The 27785-nt window shown below is 33.3% G+C and overlaps 1 protein-coding gene across 1 annotated transcript; it reads right to left on the reverse strand.

The window, feature by feature from the left end:
- Nucleotides 1-2992: 2992 nt before the first annotated feature.
- Nucleotides 2993-21240, reverse strand: LOC115456294 (homeobox protein aristaless). The gene is made up of 5 exons (XM_030185306.2): nt 21164-21240; nt 9295-9514; nt 8634-8679; nt 3738-3931; nt 2993-3535 (listed from the first exon to the last, which is right to left on the reverse strand). Exons 2-5 carry the CDS (start codon nt 9492-9494, stop codon nt 3145-3147), a joined length of 831 nt encoding a protein of 276 aa, XP_030041166.2. The 5' UTR covers nt 9495-9514; nt 21164-21240; the 3' UTR covers nt 2993-3144.
- Between the last annotated feature and the right edge of the window lie 6545 nt (nt 21241-27785).

Raw genomic sequence — 27785 nt, forward strand, 5'->3', positions numbered from 1 at the left:
TGGCAACTGAAATTAGTGACATTTTGACACTTCAGATTTGTTTGAATGTTAAATCATTATATATTATATTTTAATATTTTATCTTACTCAAAATCGGAGTGTTTTCTTATGTATTTTAATGTTGAGTCGAGAAATCCTCTCTTAAAAAACAACGTGTATAGTGTGTGTTTCGAACTTTGAGACGGAAGGCTTTTAGTTAGCAACACAATGTCGTCTAGAGCCTAGACCCAGGACAATTAATCGAGACGGCATAACCCGGCGGTGTATTAACTGCACCTTTGCGGTGCCAAAGCAACAAGTATATTTCTTGGACGAGCTGTTCGGTTTGTAAGTTATGTAGATTATTATTAACATACCCACAATGTGGGAAAAATCTTGCCAAAGTTAAAGAAAACAGTTTAACAATAATAATAATGGAAACATGTTTACTCAACTTCTACATTATATTTTAGGTTTCAAGGCTGGAATGAGTTTGTGCTGCCTGCTGGAGATCAGCTAATAGAGAGGTTCACAGACAACAACATGACATGACCTGGCCAGCGCTGCAAGAAGTCATTCACTCACTTCAGAAGTATATATAAACCTGCTGCAGCTATATCAAATTCTTTTTTTTATTTTGCCAAGAATATATACCTCTATTAAAAATATACATCTATATAAAAATATACATCAGATATCGTATTTCTCGTTTTATTTTTCTTTCCCTATGATAATTAACTATTAGCCTAATCAGGCTGTGAAGTGAGTTGCCTGGGATCGGAATCCTCCAAAGACGGTTGGCGTCAGGCATACAGCCGGTCATAAAAGCTAAGCTGAATCTATTCTACAATATGTATTGACGCCATATTGGAGTGAGATAATGGTAGGTGGAAACAAAGATTACGTAATCCATGTAATAGAATAAGTCGTTATTCAGAAAAATATATACACAAAAGGTCAGGTGACATATCTCCGTGGAAAAACTAATATTCCTTCATACTATCTTAGAAGTTTTATTGAAATTTCGTCTTATCAGATATGTTAGTACCTATCAGTTTCTTATGAGGGCAATTAAAGCTAGGTGAAAAGAACATCCAATAATTGCTTATTGCAATAACAATTAGGTACTGCCATATTGAACTTACTTAGGCACATAAGTACTTTCTACCGTACATTATTGCAGTCCATACTTAACCTCAAAATAACCGCGTTATAAAAAATCTGATTACTCCGAACTCCCATCGAATATCCAATTGTTTTAAATTTTTATAAAAACTAGGATATATTCCCTATAGTTTAGTGAAGGTTTTGTACAGACGCAAGCGTAGCCCAACTTTCATACAAATATGGGCATTCTCCTTTGATGGAAAAACTATGTATTGTAGTTTTTTTTTATAGAAGACTGTAGAGACGACTAAGTCACTCATCTAATGGTAAGCAACACGTCTGCTCATAAACAGTAGCAGCACCACCAAATTTTGAACTATAAAGTAATATTATTGTCACATTCAGTCATTGGATTTCACTTTTATAATGATTAAAACAATGTCCTTCACAATGTAATTCAATCTACACTCCATCCGGGCTAAATAGAGATGGCCGCGGTCTATTCGGACCGACTCAGAAGACGATATCACTCTGGCCATTCGTCGTAAAAACGAGCGCCTAAAACTCCTACACTCTAAAAGACCGCAGTTCCGTCCTCACCGTCGGTGACCTCGCCGTTTCTTCCCCTCCCCCCCCAACCCTTCTAATAGTTCCGGCCCGTCTGCCAACGAATTTGGTAATGGATAGATTGTTTACTACGCTCATCCTATAATCGTTGATGTCTCATTCTCTCCTAGTGATCATCCTGAGCTGAGGTTCGTAACCCGTTAGTGGGTTGCCCGCATGATCACTTTATTTTCAAGGGTTGCGAGTGCCTTAAGCGCTCACCTAAAAGTCCAGTGCTTTTGTATAAACTAATACTAACAAACGAAAGTAATGTTAAAAAAAAAGATATGATAGGAGGCGAGCCTTTAGCCAAATCGAGTATATACTAACCCGGCTGATATTGAACAGAAAACCTGATATCGTCAGCACTGCAGTCGTACCGCAATATAACTACAACACCGAGGCAATCAGTTGAATCCTTTTTTTTTTCCGATACTATGACATTAGTATTCTAATAACTCTTATGGCTTCTACATTACCTCTCATGTCTACATATTATAAAACTGTCTGTTCTCAATAATATTAAATCGTCGGCTTATTTACGTGGTTTCTTCCAAGGGAATTTTAAATACTACATTAATTTCTGCATTATCACCTTTAATGTATTTAACCTTGTGATTGTTTGCAATACATTAATTACTAAATGTATGACATACTAAAAATATAGCCTCCGGCGCATATTTAACACAACTTCCGGTATTTTAATTGCTACAGTAAAGCCTAAACTAGTTGCTATTAATTTTCGGCGGCTTATAGATTTTTTTCTTTAATTAACGAATTGCCTTTAATGACCGGAATTATTTGTGTCATTGCCAATATAATATTTGGCAAAATTATAATAACTTTAGGACCTTTAAAAGCCTATACAGTTCTACGAAAATATATACCGAAAAGTAATATTCGAGCGTATATTCAAAATTATTGTTAAATTTATTTTGTGTAGGTAACAATTGTCCATCTAGACTTGATGTCATATGATGGAGTATAACCCGTATCCACAGACTAAAGGACAAAGACTCCTCTCTAACAAAAAGTGGATATAAGTTGCGTCTATAAAAAAAATAATTAGGTTACGCTGCCCGCTAGCAGTATAACCACAGCCTTACATGCTCACACTGCTAATCAAATTCATCAAATTGGCGGACAGTACGTGCTTCTTTGAAACCATATGTTTCGTGATTCCATATTATTAAATACCGTGTCTTTGAAACATTAAAATTGTGAAATATTATTTTTGTTTGCCTAGGTATTTATATACCAACAAAGTTCTTTGTAATCCATTTTGAGATTAAAAATCGTTTTATTTCAAATTGTTTTATTTACGTGTAAAATACAAAGTTTAATTGCGAAGGAACATGTAATAAAATTAAAGATTACACTACTATATACAAAAACATATACAAGATACATACAAATTAGAAGCATTTAATTACTTAAGTTAACATTCCGGTATCAGCATATCAAATCAGCTCTTTGCCTCAACAACTCTAATCTCAATTCATGTTCCCTCGCCGCTAATCTCAGAGCGGCAATGCTTGAAGTCCGCACGTCATCCATTCTCGGCTGCATAGGCAACGACTCGCTGCCCGGCGATATCGGAGGTGAAATGGATGGCGAACGCGTCACCTCTGGCGAATGTCTCGAGCCCTCTGATGGTAGACGGGAATTTTCCGGAGATAGTCGGGTATCTTCGGCAGGCAGACGCGGCAGCTCGGGTGCTGTTAGGTCAGCGAAGAGGGAGTGGAAGTGAGCCGGAGATGTAGCGTACAGCGGCGCGCCGAAGAGCGGCGGGCGCGACAGCGGGGGTAGATACTGAGCTCCGAATAATGGAGCGTTCGCGTACCTGCACAATAAAATCATATAAAAACACTTGCAAAAACTTAATAAATAACATATGCAATATCTTTTAATTAATAATGCTCTATCTTAGTACATTTATTTATGACAGACAAAAAATGTAATAAATTAAATACATTCATTAAAATTATATCGCTTATCAGATAATTAATAACAAAATACGTTGTAAAAAATATAATTAGAATTACCTGAAGGAAGCTAGAGCGGTGTCGAATGGTTTTCTGAGACTAAACCCGAGCTGCGACAGGGGGTGCGGCGGGGCGGGTAGCGGGGCGGAGGTCGGCAGCGCTTGGACTCCGCTCAGATACCCGCTGTACGGGTGTGCTTGTGGCCCCACCTTCTCCTGCTTCCGCCATTTAGCACGCCGGTTTTGGAACCACACCTTTACATATAAATAATCTTTATTAGACACGATATTTATGATATACCAATAAAGTATACTAAAAACTTAATAAACCCAGTGTAATGAACTGTTAGGAATGACATCATGTGTAAAACTGCGCCAGGTTTTTATAGCGCTCACACTACCACTAGGGTATCTCGTTTACTATCCTTTGCTATAATTTGCACGGCTGTAAAAACTTTTAAGTTTTATCGCTTGCTAGATAGAGTTATTAGTAAACATGGTCTCACTTTGATAAAAGTTAATTGACATGAACACTATTTATTTGAAATGTAATTTAAAAGTGATAATTTATTACATTTCTACGGTAGCACACACTCACGCCTTTTATCCCCAAAGGGGTAGGTAGAGGTGCAAATTCTAGACTCTGGGTTGATACTGAATAGAAAAACCGAAGATCACCACAACCAACCCCACGACTTTTGCAGTATTCTTATTTATTTAGAGTGTGATATCTATTCTGCTTTCTGGCTTAAAGGACAGTACAGCAAAATTATAAATTTATATAAATAAATAAAATTCAAATATTTGACTGTTATTTAGATATGTTATATTTATAGTGTTATACATATATAAATATTTTCATATAAAACTCAGTTCTAATGCTTATGTACAGTCAAATTGGACTCGCGTTAAAATCTTTTTGTTTGCGTGATCCTGGGTTAAATTCTTAAGCGGCTGAACTGATTTTCATGGTACTTTATAAGAAGGTATTGGACCTTTCAAAAATCACTATCTGTTTTTACCACGGAAATATACTTTCGGGTAGAATCGAGCAACAGCTATATCGAATAAATACAGCTCTACCAAAAATATTCATACTCAAACATATATCAAATATTCCATTAATAATAGCAAATACGATAAATAATTCATACGTATCCGTAAATGAAACGTAATAAAAACAAGACGAATAACATTTTTTAATTAAAATCACCGACATGTTACGCGCTTAGGCCTGTTTTGGACATGAAGGGAATTCTTAGTGATTACATTTACATGCAGTGAGAACGTATTCAATTAGCAGCAATGATTATAAAATGTAATTAGCCGTTTGTTGTTTATATTGTGCCGGCTACCCGTTAAGATGAAGGTAGACTGGGGTAAGTTAGTACATCTGCCACTTATTCCGATTAATCGCATTGTGGAAGCAAAAAAAAAATTTAATTTTGGAATCAGCTAAGTTCTATATGGGCCAAAAATACAAGCTATTTTTAATTTTATGTTTTTGGATTCTATTGGATTAGAATAATTATTAACGGAAGATATAATTCTGGACTCCAATATTGATCAGTAAGTTGAGTAATGATTTAAATTACTTGTGGGTAATATAAAATTTCATACAAGAGATCACGTAAAAAAAATTTGCCGCTCCATAAAACATCCTAATATCTTGAACTATATATTTTACCTAAGTTTGATTCCACAGTTCTTTATGATTACTCAGTATTTTTATTACATAAATTAATACCAATTTGATTACAAAACGTTCACCGAACCCATTTCCGTTTGACTAATTATAAAAACTCGTAAATATTTTCAAGAATCCTTAACAAGCGGCTTCTATAAAAAAGAACGTTTGGCGCCATTTTAGAAATACCTTTGACTCCTTTCTATCTATATTTATAAAATTAAATTTGTTTAATACTATAACTTAATGCATAATTACTCTGCTTTTATAAGGCAGGAGAGATTTAAATAATATATAATTTTGTAAACTAGTTAGAATATGTTTCCTGTATGTATTTGTTTTCATTTAAAGCGTGGAAGAGTGTTATATATATTAGAACTTAATGCATAATTACTCTATAGTAGTTTTTTCTATATTGTCTTACACGTCTAACAATCTAAAATATTTAATAAAAACGTGTTCTATAAAATAGCTGTATTAATTAATTACATACAAAATATAATACTTATGGACTCCATTCGGATGGATTGGAATGAAATTTTTAGCTTATCTTCAAATTAGGTCAGCAGGTGATCCTAAGAAGTTATGTAGGGATCGTACAACCAAAAGTAATTAGGCTATCGATAACTGCACCCCGGGAAGAGTCGGGGCTGCTCGCTAGTTCATTATAAAATACTAATTGGAAAAGAACCAGTATAAGCAGCTTTTAATGAAAATATCAAATGTTGTTAACATGTGATCGATTTATAGTTGTTTTTACGGTTTATGTTGCTTTGATTATAAATCTAAAATTATTACATGAGGATAATTGAATTGCCGTTTTGTGACACTCTTAAACAATGTTTCAACTAAAAACACACTTTTATTCTTTCATCGAACTCAAAAACAGGATAAAAAATTAAAACTGATTAAATAGTTATAAAATATTGATTAAAACTATCAGAAGTGAAACCCTAAGACTTAAATTATTAATTAATTTTTATTGCTGTTCCTCACCACTTTCCTCACTAAATTCTCCGCTTACCGAAGCACAAATTTCTCCACGCACAGCAGCACGAATTCGATTCTTAATTATACAAATGGCTTAGTTGGGAACATTTACGGTGCACAGTCATCTGTTTTTGCCCTTATATAGGCCCGGATCGAGTGGCGTTTCCCTACATGTCTTTAAAGGAATCTTGATGCGGTATTGTGACCATAATACGACAGCTTAATGGCAGATATTAATCGTTTTAATCTCCGTTAATAACCACCCTGTGGCAGTATACGGTGAGTTAATTGCTTTATTTGTAAATAACCGCGAGCCAAATGTGAGCAACTGGGAGTTGTTGGTTTATTGATTTGTTCAACTGATTTCGGAGTCTCGTTGACGGGTAGTGTGAGATTGGTGATTTTTTTAGGATATTTGTGAAGTTTATTAGAATTTTCTTTACTGAACTGAATTACAATTAGGAACTTTAAAAAAGTTGAGAATTTTTTGAAATAGAATAACTATTTTTTCTTGTTTTCACAATGTTTCTCTTTAAAAACATACAGAATGATTATATAGAGCACAAATTCTAACCTGGGTAAGTTACAATACGTATTTTCGCTCAAATGTAATGTAGGTAACTAATAAGTTACCTTTTTGATATATGGGAGTCGAATGTAAAACCTCACGGATTTACAGGCCAATAAGAAAAGAGAAACTACTAACGGAAGATAATACAAATTATATTTCCATAACGATATAACAAATTAGCACCAAAAAACAAACGCTCGCACCAAACTTGGTTCAGCGAATTAATTAAAAATTCATATCATTCACAATTCGCACAAATACCCCAATAAAATTGACATGAGTTTCAAATATTGTATTACATTTTATGGAACACGGCCATATTGAATTTGAGTTCAAAAACAAATCCTTTACGAAGCAATATTTATGGTCGCCCCACACAGCCGCCGTTTCGTACGTGAGAAAAATTTTAACAAAATTTACAACTTAAATAGTTTTCATAAACGCACTTAATGATGCTGTTTTTTTCAATTGTAACTATAAATGTTTCATTGTATAAATTAAGTGTTTAATATGCCTTACGTAGAATGCCACATTGCAGCGGCTGTATGGCTGATCAATAATTAATATCATTGATGACTTTATTACCACGTTGGAGAATATTACAACTGCGTGTGAATTAGATTTATAAAAAAAAAATGTTAATTTGTACGTATGGTATTGCTTCCTTTGTCTTTAAATGGATAAATTAAAAGGGAATCTTGGGTGAGATCATTTTTAATCTATGCTTCACAAGAAACCTTTTAAGCTTAAGAGTATGAATCAGTTTTTTTTTATTTACATGTTTGCATCCTTATTGAAGAACAAATGCATGATTGTTTGATTAACAAACCAGTCCTTAAGTTACGAAGAAACTAAAGTAGCAATGTTATATTAGGATATCGATTAATTTATATTAGAAATATCTGGATAACCTATAATTACATATTTCACGCTTTATGTGGATGTGGAGCAAAACTATCTTGTAGTTGTTGGCTACTCTAGTATAAGATCAATATTTTATTGCGCCAATGTTCGACGGCATCATTAATATATTTTATTTACAAGCCTTTATAATTTTATAGCTATTTAATAAGAACATCAGACTCATTAAAACGAACTCAAAAACTATGAAGTTATTCTTTGTCGGAACGGAAAAGGGAATAAAAAATATTAAAATATCACATTTATAATTCAAGCACAAAAGATCACAATATATAAACATCAAATTAATGTGATATGAGATATTAATAGGCGATGGAATGTGTAAACGGGCTGCGTCAAGCGGCGCGCGGTGTGACTGGCGGCCGGTCGTGCGTCAGCGGGGGGCTTAACGTGCGACTTTTTGTCGCGCCCACAATACACATTTATTTTTATTACCATTTCGAACGTTGTGAGTAAAAACACACGTAATTTGAAAATATATTTCTTAATTTTATTTTACTGTTTCAAGTTAGTTGATGCGACATTCCTGAATTGAATGAGATCTCCTGCTAAGGCTTAGTGGTTTATTAAAAAATGTTGCAAAGACTTCGTTTGTTTTAATGAAAAAAAAAAATTCTGGACTAATATATTGTCAAATATCAATTGTTGAGAACGCTTATGAGGTTGCATTAACCCCTTCAATCAACACTCAAAGCCTAAATCTAGCCCCTTTCAAAATTACACAAAATGCCCAGTTTCCTAAACACTTTAATAGCTATTTGTAAATAATCACGTCTAAGAAATCTCACCTGAATCCTAGCTTCCGTGAGCCCGATCTTAAGTGCCAACTCTTCTCTGCAACAAAAGAATAAATCCTTTAGTTCAAATGCTTAAGCCATTATAAGACTGCGTAATTTGAACCCTCAGGTACGCAAAATAAACCACAATGCCAAAACTAATTACAAACGCAAAGAAATATGATTTCATAATACAAGGATTAAGTATTGTTTGATGGCGTAATGTTTTTTCAAGTGTATTTGGTAATATTAGTAATTACTTTCTTATCTCTGGCTTACTTTATCTATGTATTATGATTTCAAAGTTATATTAAATAGGTAATTACTTTTGAAGGACAGTTTTTAATGTTGGTTTTCAAAAGTTTGAGATTTCCCATATGTAGGTTTGAAAAATGTATATTCTGTGCCTCTTGGTTTATTTACTATACCTTATTTTAATAATAAGCCTTATTTCCACTGACAGTATTTCAACCGAAAATAAATGATTAAATATGGTATCTGAAGTATGACCTAAAGCAGTTTTTTTACGTGCACGGGAAAGTGACTCCACTGCACCTGATGGTAAGTAGAGTGGGGTCTCAAAGAATGTCGATTGACGAAAGATGATTACCCCTCGCCAGTCGACACAATTATGCCGGCCTAAAGTTTTGAGTCTAAACATCACATCGCTTACCTAGTAAATACATCAGGGTAATGCGTCCGTCCAAACGCCTTCTCCAACTCATCGAGCTGGTAACTCGTGAAGGTGGTTCTGTACCGGCGCTGCTTCCTCCGAGGAATGTCCTCGTCGTCCAGCCCGCTGCCGGACCCTGGCCGTTCGTCCATCGGAGGCAGGTCAGGAATAGTGGAAGAACCAGGCTCTGATACACCCATGTTTAGAATTATGGTTATATCTGAAACAAAATTACGATATTGATTTTGCGATTCGGTTTGTAAATACTTTTCAATGTTTGGTCAATTGCTTCCTAGTATCTTATAATTAAACTTTATTAAGCCTATTTTTAGATATTTTATTTATTGCTTTGAATGACGAGACGAGCTTCCTTTTAGACTGTTGATAAGCGACACGACCGCCCATAAACAGTAGAAACACCATCCAACATCTTGAATAACAAAGTATTGTTTGGTATTCCACTGCGCTCGTCATTCTAAGTCATGAGATGTTAAGTCTTATTATGTCCAGTAGTTGCACTGAACATTAATTATCTTATAAAAAGTAAAGCCTTATTAAATTTGCAAACCTTTATATACATAAGAACATTGCCCGACTAGAAAAGATATTAATATAAAATATTAATGGCAACAAACTGATTAAAACAAAACAAAAATTTACGAAACGAAGCCAAAATGGTGTCTCATTTCGTCATCAGTAAAGCCGCCGCTATGAAAATGACTTCCTCAACAATAAATAAAACGAATTACACCCGAATTTACCTCAACGGTTAATCAAACTTGATTACCATTAATAGTCTGATAAAATAATTCCATTACACAAATCCACATTAGATTAGCATCTATATTACGTTAAAGAATCGTAAAGTAACGCGTTTATTATATTATTCTTTGTTAACATAATAATTACGATAGTTTAGGGTTACCAGATAAAATCGTAATTGTAAAAAAACTATAGCAGAAACTAACTTTTCTCATAAAAACCAAAGATTGATGGCCGTAAAAACAAAATTTGTTATTAAAAAAATATATAATTTGCAGTCACATGAAAATCTTTCGTAACATTATTCCGTTCTAGAACATAAAACCAGGAAAATTACGGTTTTTTTCGATTAATTTACCAAACTTTCGACTGTGTGGCAACCCTATTGTAAGGCCCTTGGGCGTCAGGCACAATTAACCGCGGTATCGCGTTTCCCCATCTAGATTGCTGCGCGCAAACATCCGCTTTCTTCGACGGTTTTTGTTGTTTACAGATTATAAAGTAGTAAATGTTCAAGTGAAAATTGACATTCGAACAGAATTTTTTGGTTACCAAGTAGTTTGTCTACGTTTGATAAAAAAAAGTAAATCATTTATTGTATTGCAGATGTTGGTTGATACCGTTGAATTTTTTGTAACATTTTCTTAAAATTTATTTTAGTTATTGAAAACAAATATAAGAGCATTTTACGTTCTATTTCATAAATATTTAACATTTTAGAAATAATTATTTGTTTTTATTAAAAACTTTCTCATTTATAATCGCAGAAATTTGAAATTGGAATACAAGTTTCTAAATTTGAAATAGCAGATGAGCGACGGAGCAGTTAGAACTTTGCAACAAAAAGTTTGCAATTGTATTGTAACTTGTTAACTAGCCAGTTTTTATAAACAATAATAAACATATCCAGCATACAGAACATAATTTACACTTGATATATCGTTAGCTTACAGAAGGTATAATATAACAAGTGTCACCTATTAATTCTGGTCGACTGAAGTTATTGTTGATGATATATTTTGATGTACACCTAAATTAAATCCTTTAATAAAACGAGAAAAATAAAAAGGAAAACACAGTAATGTGAATTGCCAAATGGTAATGAAAATTGCGTTTAAACAGTATAAAAAGGTACCAAAAATGTATCACACTAGGTGTTGGCAGCGGCTTCGCCTGCATGAAAAGCCTTTCCCGCTTAAAGAGTCCTGACATCATTATAGATATTCATAGCGTCACGTGTAAGACGCCTGCATAATCTACTTAAAAAAATATTTATTTCCCATGGGATCAAATTACTGGGATAAAAAGTATTCAATGTGTAAATCTAGGTCATGATTTATCCATGTGTGAAATTTCATTCAAATCCGTTCATCTATTACTCCGTTTATTTTTAATAAACATGTAGAGATCCAAACATTTCACAACCCTTTGCATTTCTGTAATAAGATATTGTTAAGATAATATTTTAATTATATTCATGATATATCGGTTTTGGATGTCGGAAAATGACCATTATTGTTAACGTTTTCATGCCATTAAACTTTTATTTATAAAAATTAGCAAAGGTTCAACGAATATTAAAATTAAAGGTTTTACACCAATTGACAGTTGACAAGTCTGTAATTGTTATTGTCCAATTCCAATTCTTAATTGGAAGTGTTTTCTTATATCCAACCTTACATCGTATGAATAAGGAACGTTTTTCAATTCATCACATCGTGCTAGATCTAAAGATCAAGTTGAGGACCTAACTAGTTTCATAGTTCAAGTACACCTCATCCAATTAGGCGTTGAAGACCAATTAGTTTCCCAAATATGAGCTACTTATCAACATCTTGCCCTTTACCTGTCATGACAGTTCGTACTTCGTGACATGTGTTATTACCGACTCATAATATCATTAGCGGCAACAGCCTAGTTCGGAGTGGAATGGTCTGTTGAAATGAAAGTTCGCAGGTTCAAAACCCAAGTGTACGCACCTCTGACTTTTTATAGAAGTTGTGTATGTATTCTTTGAAAATTATCACTTGCTTTAACGGTGAAGGGAAATATTGTGAGAAAACCTGAGAAGTTCTACATAAGAATTTCGAAGGTACATTTGTAAAGTCTGCCAATCCGCACTAGGCCAGCGTGCTAGACTATGGCCTAAATCCTTTCAGTAGTAGAAGAAGCCCGAGCCCAGCAGAGGTTCAGTACATAATACAGGGCTGATATTATTATTATATAATTATTCAGAATAGCAACGTAAATGAAAAAAAATACTTATCATTTCATCATAATTAATTATAAATTCAAATATACTATACATGTTAATTTTAGAAAACCTAGGTTAATGTGTATAATATTTAGTATTCTTAATTTTAAATTAATGATAATTAAAACAAAACGCGGAACACAATGTTGCGTCATACTTTAAAATAAGTTAAATCATCAATTTTTCTAATCCGTTTACAAAAGCAATTAGTTTAAGCGATAAACAATTAGAACAGTAATTAACTACCAGATCCAATTAAACATCCAATTATGTTTCGCTAATTAAAGGTACGTTTGTTTACTGGTTCGCGCTTAGTTGCAGTTTTTGGACGAATTGTTATAATTACATTGTAAAATTGTTTTTTATTGTAACCTGTTTACGTTATGTTGAATGATTTTCGGTTTTAATTTGAATGATAGAGTAAATTATGATCTTGTCTTTATCGGTTTTGTTGTTAACTAGTTCAGTTTTTCTATTTAACGAAAAATGTTTTATTTATAGTGTTCAACTTATACGTATAAATGTTTGTTAATTTCGTTGCGTAGTATTCAAAATACAGGTTTACATACAGAGAATATTAAACATAGCCTGTAGAAATATTAAATCATTCTTTAATTTCGAACCTAACCGCCGTGACAAGTACTTGAAAACTATAGATATTGATCCATAAAATCAATTTTAGTATAAAAACCAATGTCCAGACGTTTTAGAATATTTAGAGATTAAAAAAAATATTGATCAAATAATTTTTTTTTTAAAAACCGATGTATAGACGTTTCAGAAAATCAAACTTTAAAAAAATATTGATTGAATAAAATTTATTTTCTTGTAAAAACCAACGTGCAGACGTTTCAGAAAATTAAACTCCAATACCGTCCATTAGCAGAAATCTAAATCCGAGATCTCCTTAAGATTTAAGATACTTATCAGACCGTCATTTCTTGGAAAATAATAGAAGTAAAGTATTACCACATCAATTAGCTTGGAAAAAATATTCCATATTCTTGGAGCCTGTTTAACGATGTCTGAGTTAATGCTAATTGTCTAATATAGAACCAAATTAAAAAGTCAGGCTCTCAAATGAATAGTAAACAAAAGTATGGATTCACCATTAATTGCTTTGTATGTAAATTTATTATTTTATTTCTTTGAATGACGATACGAGGTTGCCATTCGCCTGATAGTAAGCTATAAGACTGCCCATAAACAGTAGAAACACAATCCAACACCTTGAATTACAAAGTATTGTTTAGTTCGCGCTCGCATCCTGAGAAATGAGATGTTAAGGCTTATTATCCAGAAGTTACATTGGCTCCAATGTTCTTCAAACCAGAACACAACAATGACTACACACTGCGGCTTGGCAGCAGAAATAGACATTGCGGTGGTTCCTACCCAGGCGAATTATCACATATGGGGGACCTTTCACCGGTAAAAGACTGTACCAGTAACTGTCGGATAAGATTTCCTTTAACATTGTGAAATAAATCTTGAGTAATTGAAGCTAAATACAAGTAAATAATTCATATTTTTCTTCATACGGATACGGCAGAGCCTAATGCGCAATGGTAAGCGGACTGACAACGAATACTCGCTAATTGACACAATTATGCCGGTCTGTCCGAACCAGATATGCACAGATTGATTCCGGAACGCGTTACACTTACGACGGCCACTATGGCACTATGGATACAAAAAATATCCCAAACCACTGTATTAAAAATAAATTGGACTAATATATTTCATTAGTATTTAAAACTACATACTACTTAATTGATCTATTTATAAAAATGTGGTCATTTTAATTTCATAACACCAACCTTGACTTGGATTGATATATAAAAATATAATATTTAGTTGTACACATAATGAGCACTTTGACAAATAAAGTAATTTTCATAATGAAGTTAATTATTTGTAAATTCAGGAAAGCAAATATTATATGTGAACAAAATGTATATATTTTTTAATGTAAAATTAAAAGCAACTAACGTTTCCACTCGTATGTAATTCCATGCCTGTTATACAAGTCTCATTACGTACTTTTCCAAGATACAAAGTACCCCATTTGTTAATCAAGGACATAGTCTTTAAATATGCCAAATTCCATCGAAATCCGTTCAGCTTATTCTGCGTCTACTCCTAACGAACCTCGTCACAAACTTTCGCATTTATAATATCAATACAGGATCCCTCTTAACCCTTCAGGAAAAACATTTATTAGTACTACCTAAAAAGCTTCATTGGAAGCAATGAATTTGTTTTAGTTCACGAACGATTAGGTAGATTCGGATCTGGTCTCCGGCTATGGAGCGTGACGTGCACCTGCAGTGCATCTGTCGCACGCGCCGGTAACCGCGTTCACCGACGGTTTCGCCCGCGAATCGAAATCCGAGCTTTGTGTCAATTATATTGTATTAGAAATTGACTGTTTTCTATCCCAGTCAATTGATATAGCGATAGGTTTGCCTTCATGATGTCGTGGAAGAGGTATAAGGTTAGCGAAGTAACAGGTAACTATTTGTATATAAGTATAATAAAATAGTCCAACCACAATACCAACCACAATCACGCTATACTCCACGACAATCAACAGAATACCAGCTTGTCTGGATATACAACTGTTTTGACACTACAATTATAAAAACAAAATCAACTTCAATAAGCGCGTTTACGTAATGCCCCTTAAAAACGAAACGCAAACGTTAACGCGGTGAAATTCGGTTATGGCGGTCCAGAAAAAACAAATTAGACAGCGTCACGCTCTAAGGTTCGTAAAAAAAATTGTGTAAATTAAATAAAGCAATCAAGGAGTGAATTTGAACGCACCGCCGCTTCCGCGAATATCGTCAATATTTGCTGATTGGCTTCGTGAACCGAGTAATGGACACATTGTTCATTTTTTACATTTTACCTAGCGGTATCGGGTTCATTTGCCTCGCTAAACAAACCTTGGCTTTTTGCTGCAGTATCATCTCAATTTCGGGAAAATCGAATTACGTGTTTGATAGTTATGATAGCGGTACGTGAGGCGGGTTCGTGACAACCAAAGACATTAAACTATATAGTTAGTTATAGACTGGACATCAGGCCCACATTTTGCTCCAAAGGTTATTATTATTAATTGGTAATAAGTCACTGTCTTGTAAGACACATGACAAGATGTCGTCTTTAGATATTAATACGAAAATAATATATTTACAGAAAATATGCTAATATTCGCATTAAAAACGTGCCAATCATGATATGCAAAAATATGAAGTATTTTACATTGATATTTTCGATTTCACGTTAGATTGAGTAACCATGACATAAGCGCAAAATTTTTGTATGACAACCTTCACAATGTCCGCTCTATAATATAATCTTAGACCTCTTTGTTGACAACCATCTATGAACCGAGACTATGCAAGGAAGGCCCACGTCAAGATCGATTTGTATAGGCTGAAAAAAAATATCATAGGGCTATGTCAAGACCTCTATTCTCGTTTTCTTCATTACCAAAAGTCGCGTCGGTCTAGAAATATTTTGACAAAGACGATGACGACGAAACTGTTTCCATGCTGTCTTCGGATTTCCTCAGGGCAGTGGTAATAGGAAGTCCCGTTATAGTTCTTATTGAATCAGTCCAGGATCGCGATCTATTCTTATAGATTACAATAATTTCATCGACGATACACAAACCCGATCTATAGAGCTGATTAATACGAGATCAAAATGTAATATTTGGGTCTAATTTAAAGTTCTATTATAATAAGTGCAGTTTTGACTGTTTATTTTTTAGAAAGTGTTTGGCTGTATCGTATATTTCTTCGACATTAACATAGAACTATAAATATAAATTAGAACAAACATTCTATATTTAAATAAATTCAAATTGAAAATGTGTGAATACGGTATACATTGTAGTGTTTGAATTAATTAGTAATTCAATTACTTGGACACCAGCGGTTGTAGCGGTTGCGTACGTTATAGTGTTTCAATTAATACACGCGCAATAAATATTGGCAAAGATCGCAATAATTTAATATGCTATTGAATAACACGGGCTGTTGTAAAGAGTGTAAAAAGTTGTAATGCCCGACTTTACTGCCTTAAATGAACATGCTTTTGGAATATCTAATGTTGTTTTACGAGCGTTGTGTACGAGGCAAAGTTGATCGTACCGTATCGGCACGCAAATTTAAACTCTAATGTCGTTTAATAAAGCCCACTGGCTATCTGCGCCTTAAATGGCATTTCTTTAATCGACTCACGTACGCGTTTATAATTTTCGCTCGCATATTTTTTGAGGACGAATTAAAAGCAATTCATAGTCAGTACGATTCGAGTTTCTTTGAGTGAAATTACGGCTATACAAAAACAATGATGTGAAAATGTTAATAATCAATAAACAGAATCATGTCATGTTCGAGTACCCTTTGATTGCGTTGCGCTGGCGCCGACAATAAATCTTATCTTGCAAGAACTATATGCTTCGATAGAAATAGTTTGATTTAAAATGCTGGGATGGGCAGTGTTGTGTAAAATGAAGGCACAATAAGACGGGCAGGAGAATGTTTAATAGGCAATTCCCAAAAAAATTGGAATCTGTAAAAAAAATATTTACAATTTGAATGTTTACTAGGCAGTTTACAAAAGTTGCAATCAGTTAGAGACTTAATTATTGATTACAATTTAGTACCAAATCTGGCTTAACCTATGTTATATTGTGGAATGATTTCTGAATCGCTTTTAAAACCTAGAAGAGGAAAATAAACAGAAAATAATGCGTCCTATCTCTCTACAAAACTATATTATAATATATATCTAACATGGTGACAAATTTATAAAGTGTGTATAGTATTTCGTTCCGCTGAGTTGCGTTTCGGGGTCAGCCGATGTACAGTAAAAAGGCCGACATAATTTTAGCAAACGTCGACGGATGTGACGTCAACATTTTATTTGAATTTTACTTTACTACAGTTATTTTTTTGTGCGTCAACAGAATTAAATAACATTTAATACACAGTTTTATGACAAATATAAATTATATCCAGGCTTTGTTCTTAACTTTTTCTATGCTTAGGGTGCTTACATAACTGTGAAATAAATTTTAGGTAAAATAAATTATTAGTAATTAGCAAGAACGTAACATACATAAGTTATTTCCTCCTAGCCGAATTTCGGCCTCGGCCGTCAATCTCAATGGAGATCAGTTATGTACGCAGGATATATTATAGTGCACCAGTGAGTGCCCAATACGCAAGTGCACCATTTCTTCTTCCTTAATCTCATAGCTCGGTGAGACCGGAGAGAGACCAGGTACAGGACTAAGGTGCCTTTCCGAGGCACGAGGGAATTGGACCGAAAGTTCCAGACTCCGAGCTGCAACTGATTATTTTTTAAGATGCATAATCCCAGCTTATGTATATTTTTTACCCAGATCCAGAATTCGAAACTGGGCCTCAGTGCGGTAGTCGTACTTGTACCGCTTACACAATAAAATTAAGCAACCGAGGCACTCAATAGAATTCACAAGTGAAGTACTTCCAAAAACTTCAATTTCTTTCAATCCGAACCTGAGTATATCATTATTTAATAACCACAAACTAATCCGTACCTGAATTCGAAACTAACTATGCTAAAATAGCAACACTTTCCACTAACTTGCCAACGATAAGATAAATTCCAAGCGCTAATGCGTGTTTAGTCAAGAATTATTATAATAGGATTATAAACCGATAGGGTCTGGCAGGCGCCTTCGGGATTACCTTTGTCTCTGGCAACATTAGGAACACGTTCCACTCCTAATAGTATATTGTCTATGCATAAGTTTAATTCCTTTGAATTATTTATGTATTAGATTTCGTCACCTATTATCAGATTGGAATCGCTTTAATGAGTATTACATATTACAGATATTATGCAATTGATAAATCTGTTACGCAGCTTTTGAAATTGTTGATCTTTATCTCATAATTTAAAAAAATATTTATAAATAATTCTAGATTAAACATTACAATTCTGTTAGTAATATTCAACATAACTACATAACACCGAGGTCTAAAACCAAACCTGCTGCATTCAAGATTGAGTTTAATATTAAAAGACTCGTGTAGAGCACAAAAACCACCCACGAGCTCCACCACAAGAAAAATAATGCAAATATTTCTTCTGCCTTCACAATCTCCAGGATGTTGTCCAATTATTTCCAAACACAAACGATTTACTAAAACTCGGGAATCCCCATTTTGCACTTTATCAACATCTCTAAGAACTGAAGGATTAAACGTTTTTGTCCATTAGTGAGTATATAGTGTTAATGGCCTCTCGGATTATATCGCCGAGCTTTAGATAAGAACTGCTAGCGTCTGACTCATCCGTCCCTTGACTGATGTCTGTCTGCCACTTGATAACACAACCATCCTCTAAAACTATCGCATTAGGTTCAAAATCCCATGTTCCACAATTTTCATTAAATTCTACAAACTTTTGGTTGTGGTTTGGAATTTCCGCTCGGCTTTAACTCAACGAAATAGGATACAAAATGAGTAATCTTATTTCTTTCCTCGTTTATTGATAAATTTGTTTCTTTGACTAATTATTCCTTTGTTCTACTGTATTAACATTAAACACGTCTAATAACAAATTATGTTTCGTTTTTAAACATCCGTTTGGAAGACTAAGTGTTTCTATATCCGTTGTTGATGAAAATATGTTTCATTTTCATTATTAATATGTGTATTGCTTTCTACTATCATTGCTTTAATCTATATGGAATTCTCATTTCCACCGACATGTAATAAACGAAAACAAAAAAAAAATACACTTCGATTATAACCGAACATTAAAAAATATAATCAAGATACGAGTCATGTGGATTTGAATGGACTTTCCTATTACTAGTAGCTCCGAGTAGCGTGTAATGAGAAACCAGAATGTTAATTAAGATCTAATTAAGTCTAATACAATCAACAATGCTGCTCGCGTTTCGGAGGCATCCGCAAGTCATTGCGAGGGCTTCGATCCGTCCATTATAAAATGAACCGTGACCTTCGACAGCTCGTAAACTCTGCTGCGTTAGAGTCCAAACTCGACGGGTCTCCTCGGCTGGTAACATTAATCGAATTGAGATCGGCCAACCCTTTAGTAAAAAATCGGTTAAAATCACTCATTCCGACGGCCATTGTGACGTGAGAACTCAATTTAGTATACATTGTGACGACGAACGTGAGACCACTTGCAAGGGTAATGAAGACATCAGAGTTGTTTGTCGTCTGTAATTACGGACCAGATTTTATGATAGCCGGACAGATTTGAGTGAATTAAAAAGTGAATCGAAATGTTGAGGAGATTTTGTCGAGGAGCAGCTTTATTATAACAGATAATTACAAACAGATATTGATTAGTTCTATTTGGCGGAACAATTGGTTCTTTATGACTTTAGAGTAACTGATCTTAATACGATGCTTTCATAATATAAAATTTATATATGCTTATTTTTAACAAATTTATATGCAGTTATAATTCAAAATTTCTTTAAAAAAAAAGAAGTTCCCTGTAGGAATTTTAAGGGTGTGTGAAGTCTACTAATCTGCACTAGGCCAGCGCGGTGGACTAAGGCCTGATCCCTCTCGGTAGTAGAGGAGGCCCGTACCCAACAGTGGGACAGTATATAATACAGGCCTGATATTATTTTTTATTATTATAATTCAAAGAACTCTTATCTACTAAATATTAAGAAGTACGTTTCATTACTTTTAAGGTAAAAGTAAATATATCAAAATTTCATATTAAAGCTGCACTTCGCATTCGATTCACGTAATATTTTAGACAAAGATTGAAACAAACTAAACGTTTGAAACTAGTTCCGATCTCTTGTGATTCAAGACTAGGCCGAATTAACGGGTCTAAATTTTTATAGTTATGCAAATTACATTAAGAATGATTGATAAATATAAAATTTCACGCAAAGCGTCCATACAGGCTTTGTGCCGCCGCCGACGGCAATCTACGCAACAAGATCTAATTTGTAGAAAACTAATTTTATAGCTTTTTAATTAACACATGCAAATCAGATATTCGCCTTTATTTATACGCTATAAAAAGCTGTTATTGCCTACGCATACTTTAAAACTAATAAAAACAAGTTCAATAAATAAACTATTGTCCGTCTAACATTTATTTTGAGAAATGGGATATAACGTTCAGAACTGACCATAATACATGCTATAAAGAAAATTAACAACACAGACGCCCCACTGGTTTCAATTTTGGGTGTGACATCGGTCCTAATTCAATAAAGCTATAAAATTCACCTAATTATGCAAATGCCCTTTGGAATATTGTGTATTATGCCTTCGACTCCCACAATGTTGTTGGGCGCTGTCGTAATGCAAGACTGATGTCAGGATTATTGTTAGTAAAAATATGTTAAAAGATATGTAGGAGTTTAAAAGATGTGTAAATATGTGCAAATGTTATTGTTGTTTGCCAAAAAAATTGCAAAATCATTTTTATACTTAATTGATAAAAGAAGTTTGTGAAGTGAGGATGTGTGTGTATTTTTAAATCGACGTTTTATTTTTGTTTTGCGAAAGGCGTTGAGAAAATATATATTGCTATCTTTGGGTAGCCGTGAAATGTTCCCATCTCTACATTTTAATTATTTCATCACAAAAATATAAAAAATAATAAAAAAAAAAATTGCATCAAAAATTACTGCAACACTAACTTATAAACAAAATGATTTCCACAACAAAGGGAAACTTACACATAACAAGTAACAGTAACAACAGTTTATAAAACATTCTAAATTTGAAATTCAAACAACAATCACCGCTCAAATCAAAACAACAACAAAAAACTCACCTCACTTTTCTAACTCCGTCAAACTGTCCACAAGGCACGTGTCACAATAAACTATAACACTCCAAGGCTTACTAACGACTGGCACAGAATAACCCGCCAGTCGCCTACGCAACGGAGAAAAAAAACCGGCCGGTCGCGACCACACCCAACCCGTCGGTCGACCAATCGCGCGCCAGTGATACCGCGGGGCTGGGTGGGCCCACGGGTCCCCTCTTCGATACAGCTAATTGACTTTATCAACAAACCGACTTTACTGGTCAGAATCACGATATACGCGTTTGTCTGCCGTGTCAAAAGCCTAACTGGGCCCCACGATTCGTAATTAAGTATGCTGCAAGTTAATGGGCGATTTGAGCCGGTCAGATTATTGTGGTAGAATGTTAAAAGCGCATTGTACAGATTAAAAACGCCTATAGACTTGTACTTAGTAAGAGGTGCATAGTCCACTCATTTATTAAATTGGATCTTATTTATTTTAAATCTTAATTGATAAATGGATCTAGCGTGTCAACCAAATAAATCTTACTAATATTATAAATGCGAAAGTTTGTGAGGATGGATGTATATATGTATGTATGTTTGTACCTCTTTCACTAAAAAACTGCTGAACGGATTTAGATGAAATTTTACAGTAATATTGGTTATACGTCCAAATAATACATAGGCTACAATTTATAATGATTTTGTGTAATTTGGTCATAATATAAGGATATATATCAAGTAAGTCGGAAAAAAATGTATCCCGGTAGACTCCTTCACGCGGGCAAAGCCACGAGCAAAAGCTAGTCATCTATAAATGAAAATTGTGTAATGCAATTTAATTAAATACTTTGTAATTTTTTGTATTTTATTTTTATGATAAATGTAATTTTATAAAATATAATAATCTCTATATTTGTCTCTTTATTAACCATTTTTTTTATGTGGCATTATCTTCTATGTAGGTACTGGTTTGTATTTATATAATCTATCTCTCAGAATCCCAGATTTAGTTACTTATACTCAGATTTTAAAGTACTTATCTCATAATATCTATTATGTTTCTTTGAGTACTCATTATAATAGCTTAGGGAAGAAAACAAAGGGTGTTACATCTTAAAACCTATTGTCTTTAGTTTTTTTTTAATGTTGTATAAAAGACTAATGGTGGGAAAAATTTATAACTGAATAATTAATAAATACTTTTTAAAAAATTATCTCTATTTATAATATGAAAAATATATAATAAAAAATGTAACAATAACATAGTTAATAATAAGACAGGAGGGACTTACAACTATATGAATATATAGGAATTTCATAATCGAAGTATTTTTTTTTTCATTATACATTATAATTAGTCTTATAAAAATTCGCAAAGCTATGCTTAGTTAAAACACAAATTTACTCGATCAGCTGTAAGTCAAAACCCGCCATCTTGCCTCTTAATAAGGTTTAAACTAGGAAACAGATGATGTTTTTGACAGCTATTTAAGCAATTCTTAACCACCTCTTAACGCTTAAACAAGTTTGTAAGTAAGATGTACTATGTACATACAAAACTTATTTCAAAAATATGTAGGAAATGCCATGAACATCAAAATATCAATTTATTGGGTACAGACTTTTAATTATTTTTAAGATGATCTTCACCCTAATAATTATTTCCACTTGCAATAATGCAAAAATAATTTTAATACAATAAAAAATCACGACAATCAACTTGATAAAATTATAAAACCCCGTCCTAAACGAATCGACATCGCCATATTTCATAAAGCATTATTAGACATCCAATTAAAAGCCATGAAATCATTAGCTCCGAGACTAGTATTCATTTGTGAAATGTCGGCGTCTTTACTAATAGTACTAAGGGCTATAAACCCATCTAGACTACCCGCAACTTAGTTAGCTCTGTTCGTTTTATGTTTCAATAGAAACTGTTGGTGATTTTTTTTTACTATTTTTGGTTTGGGGTTGTATAATGTATCCTATTTTTGAGTAGCGACTGCATGGGAAGTATTTTTTTTTAATCTTTATTTTAGGAGCTTGTTCGTTATTTCACGACTATGTCGCTCCTACTTAATTTTCATATTAAAATATTTGCTTAATAAAGCCTTAGCCTCTTCCGATACAAGAACTGACAAAAATCTATTTATACTGCCCAAATTGAAGCTCAAAGTATGAGGTCCACTCCGCACACACTCCGACAAAACATGATGTACGTCATCTCTTACTCCAGAGTCAATCAAAGTCAGGAGCAATTTGGGGAGTTTGACGCCCTAGTATTAATTATCGATAGCTAGATGCCTTCTGGTGATCCAATTGCTTTCAAACTTCACAGGATCACTGATCTGATTACTTAAAAATTACATTGAAATTGCACCAGCCTTTTTTGAGTTCGTATATACAACAAACGTACACATATTTTTTTTGTAATATATAACATATTATGTTATGGTGATAATTTATAGAGTTGGAATTAGATTAGTTCTAAAAGCCCATTGGAATCAATGCTAAAATATTTTTTTTCAATATATAACTGCATATCAACTGACATGATTTTATGCAAAGAAACTGCAGTTACATAGAAATATTTTCAAACTTAATAATATTGTTTATTTTTTTGGAAACCCTACAATAAATAATACATGCTATGCAATCAAATATCAATTCTTATTTTAAAGCCAGAATTAATACTCATTCAGAGACAACCAATACAAAAATTTTAAGATATTTAATTAGCATAAAAAAATGACAAATTAGAACCCTATTTGTAATAACTTCACTGTTTTTTAGCTCTATGTTCCTGCTTGTTTCTGTAGATCTCAACTATACCATACCACGTTTTTTAAATCCCCCATTCGACTCTCTCTCCCTAGTATCGAAGGTTGCGGGGTTCCTAAGGGCATGCAACCGCAAGCCTCGTAGGAGCTAGCTCTTGGGCAGAGCCTCTGGCTACCCAACCTTGGATAACATACTACTTGGACAATCCAATCGAATCAAATAGAAAAGTCTGTAAAATATATTGAGTAATAAGTCAGACACAAGCGAATTTAGAAGTATTTTTTTTACCGGTATCAATATTTTTGTATAATATTTTATTAATATTACCAACTCTATATTATTAAGAATTCACTTTATTAGCCCAATTGCCTTTTACGATCATCACTTTTAGCCATTCATTTTAAGAGACGAACACAGGTGTCGCGTACTCATTTCTCGTATAAAACAAAGATGTGCAAGGTAATGCGAGCGCAATAACCAAGCCTAATGTATGCAATTACCTTCTGAGACCGTGATGTAATTAAAACTATTAAAACGACATTTGGCGCAGACGTTCAGAACGTTTCCACGAATAATGATATAAAATCGCTTTACGGGTTGTTGTTCTAAACATAATAATATTTCGAAACAATTTTAAAATACTTTCTGTAAGAAAATTGCATATAGAAAGTGTAATTGAGGTTTCTAAACGCACTAATGTGAGTTTCAGTGAAAGGTATTGTTTTGATGTAATTTTTGGTAAATAAGTTATTTGTAAGTGAGCTGACTTGAATATGCTTTTTTATTTGCATGACGAGACCAGTAATGTATCACTTGATGTTCTATATAAGTAATTGCATTTATACAATAGTAAAATGGCCTGAATTCGTTTTAAAAAGCAATGGTGAATATTTTATAAAAATAAACAACAAAAATGAGTAAAAACCCTTTTGTATACGAAATCTTCCATTTCATCTAATAATAGTATACTACATTATAGAATATTGACCCAAGGTATCTAAGCGGATACCTACATATCTATACATATTATAAAACATAGTCCCCAAAAGCAGTCTGTATGTATGTGATCGGTTTTCTCAAAATTTACTACAGGGATTTTTGTACGGTTTTTACTAAAAAATAGTACAATTCTTGAGGAAGGTTTAGGTTAATAGTACATTACGGTTTTATGTAAACTGACTGAAATATAACGATTACTGTTGAAGATGTCGCGTGGTTGTAAAAAATCTCGTGGGTCGGGATTTACGCGGTAGAAACTTTGTGACACAGTGTTTTCTGTACAGGCGAAGCCGCGGGCACGGCTAGTTGTAAATAATAAAACAAAATGTAAAAATAGATATGTATAGAAATAATTAGTATAATTATAACTAATCTTCAATAACGTGGTAGTCATTATAAGCCGATTGCGACTGATTGAAGATTCTAATATATTTCATTGAACTATCATAATTAATTTTAGAATTTAGACGAAAAGTTTCGTGGCGTGCACTAGGTGATGAGCCGGCTTTAATAAAGCAGCAAGTAGGATTCTAGCATCAGACAAATCTTCCACCGCGAATATTCGATTGAGATGCAGAAGTGAAATCATTATAAAAAAAGAAGTGAATTTTATTTTATTATTGTAGTAGGCAAACAAGCAAGCGGTCCGTTTGATGATAAGCAGGCAGCAGCATCTGCCGCCCGTGGACTAAATCAATGCTTAAGGCACAGCCAAGCTGTTACCTACCGGGAATAAATTATTTGTGATAAAAGGTAATTTAAGCATAATAATTCTAGACTATACTGTGTATGCCTTTCAACCTAAATATATTAACAAAAATCCAAACATTGTCAGTCCTTTACAAACAATTATAATTTAGTAGTAATCAGAAAATAGATTTAAAAAATATATGTCATAAGTTGAATATTTTATCTCGCAAGTTAAGATATAAAATAATGTTAACCTCACCAAAATGTTTCTTAGTTAAAAAAAAGAAAACATTATTTAGGTGTTCGGCAAAGTGGTTTCGTTGCACCTCATATTAAGAAAATTGAAGCCAAAATAAAATGCCATATTCAATACATTGTCACAACTCACAATCAACAAAAACAATGAAATCCATTTATTTTTAAACCAATTACAACCTCACTTAGCCAACCTTTGTTCGGAATCATTTTATTACATTTACGTGCATACATTAAACATTTTTTGCAACACGCTTGGATGTAAATGTTTTATAATGAAACACAATCATGGTAATAACTCTAAATGAACAGAAGCCGCCAACTGATTGCACATTACAAACAACTGATTACAAAACAACGTAGATTTCCACCCACGTATAATTATACAAACGACATAATGTCACACGCGGTAATTGTCCGCTGTTGTCGACAAACGTGCACATAAGGGACTTATATAAACATTAGTCATATTTAATAATATACCTAGATAATATTTCTAGTTGAAAATCTACACCTTTTCCGTTAAAAAAAATATTTAACATAATTATCAGATGGTACCCATAATTATTTTAGTTTTATAGAAACCAAAATGTGACAAAACGATAAACTTGTTAGTTATTTTATATTTTAGTAGATATTTTATATCCGTCCGGATAGCAACCACCGCACACAAGGGTTTAAAATCCGCCACCGTGGCCCACAAATGTGTCGCATTCTGGGATCAGCCTATGTATATCCGGTTCCAACAAGCCGGCATAATTGTGTCGACTGTCAAGGGGTAATCGTCTCTCGTCAGTCAACATTCTATTAGACCCACTCTACTTACCATCAGGTGCAGTGGGGCCACATTGCTATAAAGCTTATAAAAAAAAATTGGTGCCTTGAAAGATTTTTATTTAATATAATAAATTCAATTTATATTTTATACTTATTATAATTACGACATAAAATTCAACATTCAATATATTTAGTAATCTACTATAAATCCATACCTTGTCATTACAGCCTTAATTCATGTGTAAATGTCGAATAATGCACCTACATAATATTTGTTATAACATTTAATAGTTTTAAATGTATAAATGCTAGATGTTGCTCGCGACTTTGCCTTCGTAAAAATCCTTTCCCACTACAAAAGTTTCTTAAACACAACAACAACAGGCGCACGCGCATGTAAGACGCGAGCGTCACCTACTTAATAAATTAGGTTCAAAATTTCACTATTTTCCATGGGAGCAAATGACCAGGATTAAAAGCCTTTGTTTATATCCAGAATGTAGTTTATTCCTGTGCCAAATTTCATCCAAATCCTCTCAGAGGATCATACTTCTAAGAAACATCAAAATATTTTCACAAACATTTATAATTTTAGTAAGACTAAAAAATATATAGGTTTTAAATAGTTTAGGCTCCTGATTTTTCTTAATTTATGACAAAATTTTAATATGCGATACCTAAACTTAAATGTTGTATAGTATATATTCATTGTTAAATATTAAATAAACAGAAATCTAATCCGAATTATCACAACACTCAGCATCTGAGGTCGTTTCATACCTATTAAAACATTTTGAAAATAAATACTATATTTTACTCTACCAATTGTACAAATTGAACACATTTCGTTATATACTTAAAATGTGGATTTCTAATTCCGTAACAATTTAAAAACTTCACGACGCGTGAAATAATATTTCTTAGCATCAGAATCACACGAAATTAACTAACAACACCATTATAAATTGGCTCATATTTAATTTTGGGAAAATGTACAAATAAACGTTTTTATTTGTGTAAATAACAATAAAACTACCGCAGCTATTATGCTACATGAAGTGGCCGCACCAAATTACGTAGATAAGATCTGTGTCGCTCAGTAATTGTTATTTTACTGTCATTAGTGTCGTGGATC

This window comes from Manduca sexta, chromosome 23 (genome assembly GCF_014839805.1).
Source record: "Manduca sexta isolate Smith_Timp_Sample1 chromosome 23, JHU_Msex_v1.0, whole genome shotgun sequence".
Lineage (NCBI taxonomy): Eukaryota > Metazoa > Arthropoda > Insecta > Lepidoptera > Sphingidae > Manduca > Manduca sexta.

What these genes read in the sequence shown, in the direction of transcription:
- LOC115456294 (XM_030185306.2), bottom strand. Translation starts at nt 9,494, where the DNA reads ATGGGTGTATCAGAGCCTGGTTCTTCCACTATTCCTGACCTGCCTCCG. An exon ending in TACCCTGATGTATTTACTAG is followed by an intron (nt 8,680 to 9,294) that starts GTAAGCGATGTG and finishes CTTTTGTTGCAG; the next exon opens with AGAAGAGTTGGCACTTAAGA. An exon ending in TCACGGAAGCTAGGATTCAG is followed by an intron (nt 3,932 to 8,633) that starts GTGAGATTTCTT and finishes TTATATGTAAAG; the next exon opens with GTGTGGTTCCAAAACCGGCG.